At 43.4% G+C, this 13,708-nt stretch overlaps 1 protein-coding gene across 1 annotated transcript; it reads left to right on the plus strand.

Annotated features, from left to right (window-relative positions):
• The first annotated feature begins 893 nt into the window (after nt 1–893).
• On the plus strand, nt 894–11,967 carry IL20RB (interleukin 20 receptor subunit beta). Its single transcript, XM_065733016.1, has 7 exons — nt 894–983; nt 4,620–4,746; nt 5,491–5,681; nt 8,920–9,044; nt 10,431–10,581; nt 11,032–11,177; nt 11,609–11,967. The coding sequence occupies exons 1-7, from the start codon at nt 896–898 to the stop codon at nt 11,732–11,734; spliced, it is 954 nt and encodes a 317-aa protein (XP_065589088.1). The 5' UTR covers nt 894–895; the 3' UTR covers nt 11,735–11,967.
• Nucleotides 11,968–13,708: the final 1,741 nt, after the last annotated feature.

Genomic DNA, 13,708 nt, shown 5'->3' on the forward strand with positions numbered 1-13,708 from the left:
ACCACCAGCTTGATTCAGTTTCCAATGTTTCCATTTGGTCATTTTGTGAAAAGATGAGCACTGTACTGAAAAGATCAGCACTGAGGATTTATTTTGAATCTTCTCCTGAAGAGCCTTTTGTAATCTAAGTATTTTTACTAGCTATCTTAGCAGAAATATTTTACATTTCTGATAACACCATTTACGAAATATTTTCTCATCAGATTATGATATAACCAAGAGGTGAGTAGCATTCCCCTTATTTTTACACCGTATCAGCCTTGAAGACACAGGATCTCAGTGTGCTCTGGCTGAGAGGCCTTGCTTGGCTCAAGCTGAGATGGCGCAGGGTGGGCATTGCAAGACAGGAAAACCTTGGGTTCCCTGCTCCAAGTAACATCTTCCTCAGCACAACCCAATGCAGCTGACTTCAAAATACCACTGGAAGGCAAAGCAGAGAACAGATGTCCTTTCTGCCAACCCAAAGGTTGTGCAAGGCCTACAGCCATGCCTCACTGTGGGAAGCACTGGGAAACTTTTCAGGTGCTTGAAAACACCTGGATTTACCCAGCTTGGAGGCTGAGCATTTACAGCTGTATAAACTACAGAGAAATATCCAGTTAATCCCATCCCCTCCTTACAGTCAGATTTAATGCATGCAATCGCTTAGGTGAGACAGTGCTGTGCTGTCTAGGTGAGCAGTTGCCGGGACCTGTACAGAAATGCTGGCAGCCAATTACCTGCCCCTCCCTTAACTACACCCAAACCACACACGTGTCTTCAGCATGGGCTCGGCAGGCAGAGGAGCAGTGTCTGCGATGCTCCCCAGCGTCTGCAGTTCACCTGCACCATGTCCGGCTCAGGCACGGCTCTCCATCTGGGAAGGAAAAATTCTGAGCTACACACCTGGGTGTGAATGTGGGAAAAGGCAACAGGCATGAGCAAAACGCCACTAGAACTCATCTGCTTCATCCTCTGCACTCTGATTGCACCTCATCTCACAGGTAAACCGCTGAAACTGCTTCAGTCGACAGAAGCCAAATGACCAAGGTGTTGTGAGAACTAAAAATCTTTTGTCCTTCTGTTAAACCTGCCTCTGCCGTGCTGTCAGATGACCCTGAATTTTAATTACTAGAATGAGTAAATGAAAAAGACAGGCCATATATTTCACGTTCTACAAGGCAATTCTATAATCTAAGGGGAAGTTTCAGTCTGAAGGAAATTGACATACTAATAATGTACTTGCCTTTGCTTTTTGCTGTTCTGTGAGAAGCTGTACTTGCAAGTCCTCCTTAACTGCTATTATCTCTGAGCACAGGGGAATGCACTGCCTGTGGAGTGGATACAGGGTCAGGGGGTTAGAAAGTTTTAATTACTGGCTCAATTATGTTCACTGAGAGTCCTTTGCCCTGGAAGATGGTTGTGCATTTTCCAATCTGCTTCTCCAAGTAAATGCTTGACTCCAAGCATATCACCTAGATACTTTTGGTCCCCTAATTACACTTCAGTGCTCTCGCAATGGTCAGTCCTCCAGAAAGGAGACACAGTTTGCAGGTGTGCTCAGATTTTGCTCAGTGCTATCTTCCAAAATTTCCTTCTTTGCTCCTGAATTCAAGTTCTCTGGCAAAAAAAAAAAAAAAGTAATTTTACACCTTGCTTGGCCAGCAGAACACTTTGAATCATTATTTATAATTCTTAATTTCTTGATATGGAAAAAGAAAAAAAAACTACCTCAGCTCCAAGTCGCATGTCCTCTGCAATTTTATTCTGTGGAATAAGGAGGACTGTGACAAATATATATGTATATATATATCTTAAAAGATGACAAAGCTGGGTGAAGCTGGCAAGAAGTCTGTTTTTATTTTCACTGGGTTTTTTTTGCAGTGTCAGCCAGCTATGCCCAGGCTGATACTCATGTGCACATTGTGAGAGGCAGTGAAAGGGAAAGGTGGGATAACTTCACACTATCACAGAAGTGCAGGGGTTGGAAGGGACCTCTAGAGATCATCCAGTCCAACACCCAAATGTCTCCTGTTCCATTGGCTTCAGCATCAAACTTGAAGACTTATGTCTCCTAATGCCGTTTTTGAGCAAATAACACTTTTTCACTAAAAAACAAAACAAAAAACAGAGAAAGAGGAGTATCAAAATCTACAGTAGAGCAAAGGAAATTTGTCAAGACTTATTTAAGGCATTTTAAACTGAACACTGAGAAAGACAAATGTACTGGACTTCAGAGTGAAACTGCTTTTTTTAACTATCGATTCCCTAAGTTGAGCATAAAAGGAGAAAATGTTGAAAAAGAAGTTCAAGAAAATCACTGCCATTGTAAATGGAAATCGATTCTCCATGCAACAGATGGAATGTACTATTTAGGGTCATAGGCACAAATGGTATTTACAGAGTAGTATGGAAATGTCTTGTCCTTTTCATGGCATGACTGGAGATATCTGTCCCAAAGTATCATGGCTTGAAACACCATAGCCTGCTTTTTCCTGTAAGGCTAGTGTATTTGTTATTGCTGTTCTCATCTACTTGCTATTACAGAATCACTGAATGGTAGGGGTTGGAAGGGACCTCTAGAGATCATCAAGTCCAACCCCATTGCTATTGCTACTGTTGGGGATACAAAGTCAAACTGCAGCAGCAAGCAGCCCAAGGTTAACAGGTCCCTGGTAATGCTGGCTGTCTCTGCCCAGTTGTCTCCTGTGCATGGTATGGTTGTTTCTTTTCCCTAAATAATGAAAGATAATGGAATATGTTAGCACTGACACAACATGCTTCAGTGCTCATACTCCGTGCTTTCCCTTTCTGTACAGCCTGCATTCATCTTTCCTCCTACTGTTAGACATTTTTGTTTACAGGCTTCACTGTGCCAGGAGAAGAACAATCATAGCTTTTGTCAACAAAGTAGTAACGCAGTGAGGTAAGCTAAGTGCAGTCAGGCAATGAAGACTGGTCTCAATTAGACAAAAAATAGTTTGGGTGCCATTGAAAGGTAAACATCCCAATTCAGATCTATCCTCTCCTTTTAAAATTCTTTTCTAGACAGTATAGTAAGACACAGTTCCATATGTCTGAATGCAATAGATTGTATATCCCCAGTGCAAACCACCTCCGTTCAGACCTGGAACATCACTGTGTGTGTGAGTCATGTGGAAAAACCGGTGCCTGGTCATGTAATTAAAGTTTGTTATGTAATTCACAGACCTAGATATGCCAGCTCCTGAAATTCACATGGGAACCAAGAGTACAAGGAGAAGTAGTAGCAAACAACCTAAGTGTCAAGAAGCACAGAGAATTGAACAAGAGACCAAATGAGTGTCTCAGCTGTAAAGAAAAAGGCAATAAAGACATTAAAAAGTAACAAAAAAAAATCTGTTTTTGTTGTTGCTGATGATGTTGTTGTTGTAGATGAAAAGTATCTTGACAGTAATACAGAGCTCCAACCAAACAGAAATGACAGAACTGCTGATATAGCAGACAGCCAGTCTTCCACTATCTGAATGGCAAGGAAGAAATCATCTCATCCCAGAGATCTCTGTCATTTAGTTTAAAGAAAGGCCAAACATTATGTCAACAGATTGAAATAACATCTTGCAAAGTATCGCATCATAAGCTATGAACATGGGGAATACTATGAGGGGAAAAATGTATTTTTCCAGTGCTTTAAAAGAATAATCACCATGAAAACACTGCTCATGGACTTGTCAACTTGGTTTTGATCTTAGGTAAAACAACTGACATTAGCTGGTTAGCTTTATAATCACAGCTTTAAAAGGGTACCCTCTTTAGCAAGTTATATTACATTATAAAATGATAAATTAAAAGAAAAAAAGAGAAGGACTTACAAGGGAAACAATTTTCTTGGGACTGGAGAACAGCAGAACAGAGATGTGACTGTTCCTATCATGCTGTGAAGGGTGCACCCATGAGGAATCCTTTCTTTTGTGTTCTTGCCCAAACTCTGCTAAGGATTTCACATCAAGATAAAAGGACAAGTGAAAGGATAAAATATATAAACTGAGTTGCAGGCATCATCCCAATCTTAGGCTTTGCTGGTCTTCAGGAGAAACATTTTAACTTCATTAGTCCTTTCAATAAGTTTATCCAAGAAATTAATGAGGTAATTTGATTATAGCCTACAAGCACTTAACATTATTACAATCCTGAAACATGAAAAAATCTGTTCTAAAGCCAGAATCTTCACACATCCAATCCAGCCAAGCCTGGAAATAAATTGTACATTTCTATCCATGATGGGAATTGTTCATTGGAACAGACTGTGAAGCATAACAGAATATCTGTTATTTGGCTTCATTAAAATAAATTGGATAGCTTTCTAAAAGCTTGGCCTTTCCTCACTATTTTATTTATATATTTAAAATCTCTGAAATAACAAAAAGACATGCTTTGCCTTTCTGTAACCAATGGCAGCTAAGTGCCCTGTCACTGCCTTGGTTCTCATTCTTCTTTGTACAATACCTTCAAACACTTAAACGACAGTGACAATATGCAGAGTATTTCTGATGCAAAACAGTTTTGCACAATTCTGTTAGATTTTTTTCTAATACGTTCGTACATCTTTCTTTTCTTTGTTTCATTTTTGTCATTTTTTGTTTCATTATTGTCATTTTTAGGTGAAGATGCTCCACTGCCAGCTCCTCAGAATATCTCTATTCTTTCTACCAACATGAGACATTTCTTAATGTGGAGTCCTGTGACCGTCCAGGGAGAAACTGTGAGATATTCTGTTGAGTTTCAGGGGTAATTTCTGGTTTCTGTTTTGTTTTAGTTATGTTTCTTTTTCCTTCTTTGCTCTGTGAACACCAATTACAATCCCTCACTGCTTGGATTTCTTGAACATTATTCAGCTCACAAGCATAGGAGAAGTTTGATGCTCCAGCACTGTTGATAGTGAGTAGGAAGAATACTCACGTTTGGTCTGACATCGTTTACAGATGAGGCCTTACCAACTGGTGGTTGTTAGAGATATCTGCACAGTTCAAGGTGTACACTAACCCCACGTATGAAAACTGCTTCTGTAGAGAATTAGGAACATTAACAGAAGCTTATTTAGACAAGAAAAGAGAAAAGGTTTGAATTTTTACAGTGTTATTCCTTTAAACATATTACATACATTTATTTTTCTTCAGGACATATACGAGATTCTGATTGATCTTCAGCTGTGGCCTTTGTCATTGTTTGGCCTTTGAAATCTGATTTACCAGGGACAATCAAGTGGCTGGGCAGCATGTGAGACATCAACTCTGGGTTGCTATTCCCACTTCCCACAATATCACAATGCTTTTGGCAGATGAACAAGCTGACTCCAGGAGAATTTCTCTAGATAAAATCTAAATACTGGTTTTGTAAACTCCCAATGATCCAACCCACTGTATTTCAGTACTCATCCTACCTGGAAAGAACTAGCAATCAGCCTTAGCCCATAGGGGATGTGACAAGGGTATCTCCTATCAGAATTCTGCCTGTCTGCTTTCCTTTCCCCAGGGAGTATGAACGAGAGTATGCTAACGAGAGCTGGATCCCCATCTGTGAGTGCTCCCTCATCACAGTCACTGTATGTAACATCACAGAGGATATCTCAGCCACTGTGGCCTACAACCTCCGTGTGAGGGCAGAGAATGGTGCTCGAAGATCAGAGTGGGGCACTCTGAAAGGTTTCTTCATTCGCAACACAAGTAAGTCCTGACATTTGTGTTAAGCTGCACCAGTTAATCTCCTGAAGTTCGATAATAAGGGTTAGCTCTCATCAATGTCTGTGTACTGTGCATGGGACTTGGAGCCCATAAAAGCACCAAGCACAAGCCCTACTTCTCAACTCTTCTCATGATGAGCTGGAACGTTTCACTCTTAGACAGCCACGTTGTGGTCTTGGATATCAGTTCCTCCATGGGCAGAGCAATATTTACCAGGGCTCAAATTTCAAGGGCTTCAAAGAAAAGTAAGAAGACTCCAGGCATTTCTCTTAGCAGGCTGACCAGTCCTGCTGCTGATTTCAATGGGTACTGATCAATTGAGGCCGTTGTCAATGTTCTGTCTAATAAAGTTAGCCCAGTCATTTTTAGGGCCCAGAACCTAATCCTAGGGAAGGAGATACTCTGGAAAACACCCATGTCACTCTCTGTCTACTTTGTGCAGCCCTGGAAATCCAGCTCCCTTCCAGACATGATTATTTCCAACCCTGCCATCAAATAAAGAAAGAAAAGGAAAGAAAATATAAAGTGTGGCACTAATGCAGTCTAAACAATGTAGGGAATGTTCTCTGTATGCTTACAACTCTTGGAAAGCCCTACCCCACAGATCATATGGCAAACTAAAACTAACATATTATTTCCAGGGTTTCCCTGGAATCATTGCCTCTCATTGCCAACCAACAGCTTCCAGCAATAAAAACTGGGATGAAAAACCTCTCTTGGTGTCATTATTAGAGGACAACTCTCAGTCTGTGATGGGCAGCAGTCACTGGTTTTAGCCTGGCATGAAGCTGCCTATTTGAAACCAGAGTTGACCTTAAATCATGGATCACTGGAAGTTACTGCCTCACGAGGAAGCAGCTCTTGCACACAGAGAGCATTTAATCAAAGGAGCACCCTCACAAATACCACATGAAACAGTGGCTGTTGTCTATTGGTGTGGTAGTGATTTCTAGGTGGTGCTTTGGATGAAAAATCCCTTTTCCAGGAGCACAGAACTGAGTGCAGTCCGTGCTGCCAAGCAGAGACAGAGGAAAGATATTCCTTAGCTTAACCCTCTTTACAGACAAGGATAGCAACTTTCTCACTTTCCTACGTTATCCCTTTTCCGAAGCAGCTCTCAGAACGAGGCCATCTTTTTATCAGGGGATAAATTATGATTTTGACACAGCAGCTACAATTGGCATCAGATCTTTTCTAGTTATTATGAAATACAATACTAATGTGCCAGAGATTGCATTTATCCTGAGACCCGAACTGTTCATGCACTGGTAGTTATACAGCTTCCTTCTTCAGTTCAATCAAAACTCCCCATCAAACATATTTGAAAACTAGCTAATATAATTGGAAAATCTGTTCTTTTCTCATGCCCTGATGGATAGAGTGGATCATCTCACAAGTGTTCAGGAAGGATGATAATCAGGCTTCTGAGGGTTTCTACAGCTTTGAATAAAGATAGTCTGATGGCCTGTGTCAAGGTCAGTTTGCAAGCCCTCCAGAGTGACCACCTGGAATTCCATTCACAGCTTTCCCCAGAGATGAGGCATCACAGAGGCTTCCTGGTACTGTGAAGTAGTTGACAGCTTGGTCCTGTGTCTCAAAGACCTCAGTCCAATCCTCTTGCTAAGCTGCAAAAGTTCAGAGGATGCAGCTTGCAACAGGCAGCACTGTGAATATATGGACAAAGGAGAAAGAAAAGGCACTTTAAGTTCATGTCCCCACACACTTTATTACTCACTTTCTCTCGTCCCTGCTTTGTTGTCTCTTAGGATACCTGGTACTGAGTCTGAGAGGGACTAAGATTCCACGCACAGCCTGCAAGCTGTGTGTGTGATTTATGGACAGATAGGACACCAGCACAGCCCACAGTACTTCTTGACTAAAAAAGCTCCCGTCTCAAAGCCCTAGGTGTAAATACACACGAAGTATGTAGACAGTGCTTTTAACAGATCTTCCTCAAAACTAACAGCATAGTTGATTTTAGTTCGTTTGTCACAGTTCTGATAGTGAGGTGGTATCCAGTCCCCCACCACAAGAAATAAATGCTTAAATACTAATCAAACATGAGCATTATATCTTGCAATATTTGTCTGTTAAAACCCAATATTATTTTTAACCATTGAATCTTTTTGTGGTATTTTTTCTTGAGACAACATCATCTTCAGCACATTATCAGCTTGTAATTTAAAAGTACCAAGTAGTTTTCCAAGCCTCGCTTTTGCAGCACAGTCACCGTAAACATTCCTTGATTTCATATTTTCATATTGTTCAGTATCAACAGCAATTCACTTCGTGCAAGAGCAAATTCTATTAAGAACACCCCTTCCGTATGTTCTGTATGCTCTACTTCTTTTCTTGAAAGCAAGAGGGCTGAAACCAATTTCAGCTACAACAGAGTGGTAAGGAATGGCATAGGCAGGTAGTGCAAATAGGATCTCTGCATTCCCTTGATTCCTAATTCATGAATGTACAGTGTATAGTTTCATCCACGCTTGATTGATTCTGATTGTTCCTCACAGCAGAATCCCAGACCAAACCAAGCTTTGAATATGAAAGTAAGCATTAAGCAAATCACCAACAGATTTACTTGCATACAAGCTACAAAAACATGTCACAGCAGGCAGCAGGTCATCAGCTCACCCAAGTCCCTCTAAAAGCGTGTAGATACTGTAACATAATAAAGATTCACGCAAACAGACTGAATTATCCTAGGATGTGATGGTTGCTTTCTCTTCCACGTTTGAATAACTGCCAAAATTTGCATGAAGGAGCAGTGGTTTCACAGCTCTTGTTCTGTGTGCTAGCACCAAGCTAATACCCAAAATCAGAACTGCCCTGGTGTGGTGTCAACTTTGGTTGCCCAGCTTGTTCTGCTGCTGATCACATGGGACCCTCAGGCCAGATGCTTCATCTGCTGGAGAAAATTCAAAACCTTTCAAGTCTGTGCTAGTCAGCTATTGCCAAATTCCCATTCAGAACGCCGGTCACAGACCTCCTCCTGCTCAAAATCTGCTGCAAAATTCAGACAAGCTGGGAAGTAGGGCAGAGAGGTTTCTCTCCCATCAAAGCAGCCAGCAATTATTCCAGATAATCGTTAGCATGCTTATGATGGCAGCTGGAGGACAGTCACAGCAGGATCCTCTCCCACTGCTAGCTGGGCCCAGGAAGACTTTTTTGAAGATTTGCTTCTGATGTGATAACATTGCCCTCTTTCTTTTGGCAGCCTCCCTAACCCCACCTCTCATGAAGGTCATAGCAGATGGGTATCATTTACTAGTGGAGCTGGAAGACATGGGACCTGCCTTCCAGTTCTGTGTTCTCTACTGGGAAAAGGACCAGGAGAGCAAGGTGAGTTTACCCTTGGATTTTGGCATGAAAAGAGAGTCCACGTGTCTTAGAGCAAAAGCATAAAAACAGTTCCCAGGCACTGTTTTTTCAAGTTGTTTTTTCAAGTTCAAACTGCTGCTGCGAGGCTGGAGCACCTGCCTGATGTCAGTGTGTGCCACACTCCTCTGGTATGGCAGTTCAGGCTGGTGCTTTGTTATTCCACAGCTGTTAGCTTAATGGGTTACTGAAATGGATTGCCTTGCTTTTCAGAAATCCAAGTAGATGAGATAAACCTAGTCCATAGGTTAGAAAGAATCCTACGGGCTTATGTCCAATTTCCTCTTGCAAATGAAGTGCTAACTCTTCAGTATATATGATATTAATGACCTAAACATTAATTCCTAAGTTCATAATAGATTCTACCAACTGAACTGTCACAAACATCAGGTTTACTGTTCAGTACATGTCCTCCAGATCTCTACCAGGATTCTTTTCAGTGCTTGACTGTCACATTTGACATGTCTGACGTGAACCTTTTGCAAGATGTTACAAACCATAGGCAGCCAGTGACCCGATTGTTTCCCTGAAATCTTTTCAAACCAATGGCTCTCAGGGTCATGTTTTCATGGAAAAAAAGTATTCCCATACAGAGGACTGGTCCTGCCAAAAGTCCTGCTGCCTTTTTGGAGGTATCCATATATGCGTGACAGTTGGGGCTCATCAGGCCCACTGTGAGCACAGGCTTTGACTCTGCAGTACAGCAAGATTTATGAACAACTGATTGCTACCTGTCCTCTCATGACTTAACAGACTGGGAATAGGAACTTCATCTTGCTATCAACTCATAAAGTCCTATTTATTACAAAAACAAACAAGCAAAAAACAACAGCAGAAACAGATGTTGGTTCATCTGGTGTTTGACATGTGCTGGAGCATGTTACAGTTGCACACTCCAAGTTCATTTGCTACTGTCTAGTCCAGTCCATCGCTCTCTGTGCTCCGGAGTCATGGCACAGCTCCTGCCCTCCTATCAAAACACGGCTCTGGCACTCCATCATATCATGCTAAAACAGGCTGGACATCAGCATCCGAAAATAACCCTCAGATTCCAGATCAGTCGTCAAGCAGAGAGAGTAGGTCACTGTCTTGTGTTGAGGCTGAACACCATCAATAAGCTCACGGCTCTTCCTTTGTACCCCTCCTACTCTTCCAGGCATACAGGATTTACACTCCCCTGTGCTTTTCCTGTCTCTTCCTATTCACACAACCCTCCCTGACACCACCCGCTCCCGTTATTCTCCTCCCTTGTCTTCCAGCAGAATCTGGGCTAGCATCACATTGGGACTCCTGCTCTCGTTTAGGTCCTTATCCAACATTCTGATGTTCTCTTTAATGGGCCTATGGCAGATGCAACAGAAGATGGTGAAGGAGGTCAGCTCCACAGTTCACCTGGCCACCATGGAGACAGCAGCTGAATACTGTGTGAAAGCCCAGACATACGTTGAGACAATCAACAGAAGCAGCAGCTTCAGCCAAACACAGTGCGTGAGGGCACAAGGTAACAGCCAGCTTTCCTACACCTCCCACTCTATCCTACACCCCAGGAGGATACCCCAGCAGCACTTCTTTGGTTTCCAGCCACTACTACAAGGTCAGGCCAGACTAGGCTCTGAGCAACCTGATCGAGCTGCTGATGTCCCTGTTCAATGCAGGGAGTTGGACCAGATGAGCTTTAAGGGTCTTTTCCAACTCAGACAATTGTGCGATCCATGATTTCCTGTCTTGTTTATAAACATGCCGCCTTCTTGGTCCTCAGTGGAGCCAAACAAGGAAGACTTGGAGTGCAGCCCCCTACAGCAGGGCAGATATCCCTCTATGAAGTATGGTGACAAAAAAAAAACACCTCACCAGAGCTGGTGAAAAAAGCAGCTACAAAGGTCTGAGTCTGACTGCACTGAGTGGTTTGTTCTCACAAGCTGAGAAACTTTGTTCCTTCTCCTGTTTTTAGGTGGCAGATCCACGTGGCTCGTTACCGTCCTTATGTCCTCCACTGGTTTTGCTGTGGCTGCCTTGGCTCTGCCTTTCCTTGTCTGGAAAACAAGGAAAATCTTCCAGTACTCCTGCCGCCCCATTGCTGTCCTGCCAGACACACTGGTAACATTTCAGCTTTGTTTTTAGGGTGTTGGATATTCACAGAACCCTGAGGCAGGAAGAAAAAGCAGACATACACATACAAAGACTTGATTGTAATGGAAGAGCTGGCATTTAGGGGAAAGAACAAGCACATCTTTAAACATGCTTCATAAACAGGCAGCAAAGAGTTCATGCGAGCAGGGAGCTGAGCTGTAGGGTCAGGCAGCCCTCATGAGGTGGCTGCATGGCCTGCACTGCCTTCTGCCTAGAGCCCTGAACCAGGGACAGTGCTACTGCTTCTCATGGGGAAGCAGCTTGGGAAGAAAACAGCATTGGCAACAGAGCTCCATGTCCTCTGGCACCAGCACTGAGCTCTTGTACTTTTGAGGTAGAAGTAAAGAGACCAATTCAACAGTCTTGAGTGGGTTTGAATGAGTGCATTTGTTTTACAGAAAGTACCAGAGCCCCACACCCAGCTAATACTGTGTGGGAGGGAAGGAGCTGAGCAATGTGATCTGATGGTGCACGTGATACCCTCAGAAGAGGTTCTTCACCTGTGGATTCAAGAAACACTTTAGAGCATCCTATAAAAAAACTTGTACAGACCAGGCAGATTGAGCTTCAGTGTCTTCAGAGTGCCAGCAAGGAACTTTGTTCACTTTGTGGCCGCATCCTTTGCAAGGAAGCGTTCTGTATGAAGATGTGAACAACTCTCATCCTCTTCCTAACTTCATCCATCCACAGAAAAGCCAGTAGAGGACCCAGGTGACAGCTGACAGTTTCTGTACTCCTCCTTCATGTTCCCTTCAAAGTCACAAGTCCAAAAGCCCACACTTCAGCCACCAGGATTTCAGAGCAACATACACTGAGCCGAGTCCCAAACAACTTCACTGTCAGTGATCTTGCCTCAAATGTAAATTTTTCTTTTTTAAAAGAAGAAATTAACCTGCTACTAAGAGCTCCTTGCATGGCTAAAACAGCTGAAATGAACAGAGAGAAAATGCTGTCAGGGCTGCAGCATTTTGGACATGAGATGACAATGTGTTCTGTGTGACAAATACCAATATATGATGCTATAGAGGAGAAAGATAATTGAGTTGTCTAAGTGTGAGGTGATTGGAGAGGAAAAAGAGGGGGAAAACCAAACTCGAGAGGGGAAAATATTAAGAGGGATAGAAGGACAAGCAAGTCATAGTCAGGGCCATTTGGGGTGCACGCTGGCCAGCCCCACGGTTCATGACTGCACCATGCACAGCAAACCCACTTTGCAGCCAGGAGGGCTGGAGGATCAACTGGAATGCTTATTTAGAGAGGGAACATCACGAGGGATGTATCAAACATCCAGCATTACCATGTCACTGCCTATTTCAGACCCGATGACACCGTTCTGTTCTAAATAGCTTGTTATCATTTCCAACCTAAGGAAGGGAGTCTAAAAAGAAGAAGAAAACGTCCTGCTCAATAGAAATAGTTATTTTGCATATGCCGCAATGACGGCTGTCGCTGCGAGGATAAGGCATTTCACACCTGCTTATGCTGGGAGGGCATGGGGAGACTTTGATCTACAAGGCTTTTCTTGAAACTACCGGCGGAACTAATGAAACGTGGGAGAGCTTTTCCTAACAGAACGCACCATTTCCATTCCTGCAAGGTCTGCCGGGGCCACCAAGCGGCAGCAAAGCACCGCGGAAACAGCCGAGCTGAGCGCGGAGCCGAGGCAGCATCCCCCGAGCAGCGCGGCTGGCACCTCGCTCCCTTCCTTACTGTCAGCTCCTGTAAGGACAGCGCAACAACCTAGTCACGAGTTCAGCAACCGTGGGGTTGGCACTGATGGGTTTGGAGCAGAACGGAGAGCAAGAAAATCGGTACAAGCCTGAGCACCGGCTCAGGGTCGATGCTCGGGGGTTATCACTAATTGGGAAATGCTGAGTTGCAAGCACACACAGACCAGCAGCTGCAGACAGCCGTTCCAGTAAGTCCCTGCTGCCCGAGCCAGGCTGGAGCTGCATCTGGATGACCTGGGGAGCGATGGCCGAAGAGAGAAGTCAGCACATAGCTGGTATGGGCTCTTCATCAAACAGATCCCTCTTACAGTCAGTGACCTTGGTGGCAAAGCTGGCTTAGTGAGCTCCCCTGCTTCACATCTGTCCTGATTCTATCGGCATGGGTTTGGATGAGTTCAGCATCTTAGTTTCCTCGTGCCCCTACAGGGGTGTTCCCATAAGGGAAATCGCCCTGTTGCTTGTCCAGCCCACAGCTATTACCTGAAAAGCCCCAGCAGTTCTCCCATCTCTTCCCCGTCCAACACTATGCATTACAGCACAGGGAACAGAGAAAAGCAGGAAAAGGCTTTGTTAATTTGAACAGGAATGGCTTTTGAAAATTATTTCAATGTGTACTTTTTAGCAGCATATTAAGCACAGTACATATATTTCTTATCACAGATTTTATCACCTTCCTCACTGCCAGTAAAGTGGTTGAACAATTGCACAAAAACGCCCAAGCAGTTTTAAAAGACACATCTGGAAAAAACAAATCTGACAGCAGAGAGG

Source organism: Cyrtonyx montezumae, unplaced genomic scaffold (genome assembly GCF_038088225.1).
Source record: "Cyrtonyx montezumae isolate F1298 unplaced genomic scaffold, pur_monq_1.0 scaffold_16, whole genome shotgun sequence".
NCBI lineage: Eukaryota > Metazoa > Chordata > Aves > Galliformes > Odontophoridae > Cyrtonyx > Cyrtonyx montezumae.

What these genes read in the sequence shown, in the direction of transcription:
- IL20RB (XM_065733016.1), top strand. Translation starts at nt 896, where the DNA reads ATGTGGGAAAAGGCAACAGGCATGAGCAAAACGCCACTAGAACTCATC. An exon ending in TATTCTGTTGAGTTTCAGGG is followed by an intron (nt 4,747 to 5,490) that starts GTAATTTCTGGT and finishes TCCTTTCCCCAG; the next exon opens with GGAGTATGAACGAGAGTATG. An exon ending in ACAGTGCGTGAGGGCACAAG is followed by an intron (nt 10,582 to 11,031) that starts GTAACAGCCAGC and finishes TCCTGTTTTTAG; the next exon opens with GTGGCAGATCCACGTGGCTC.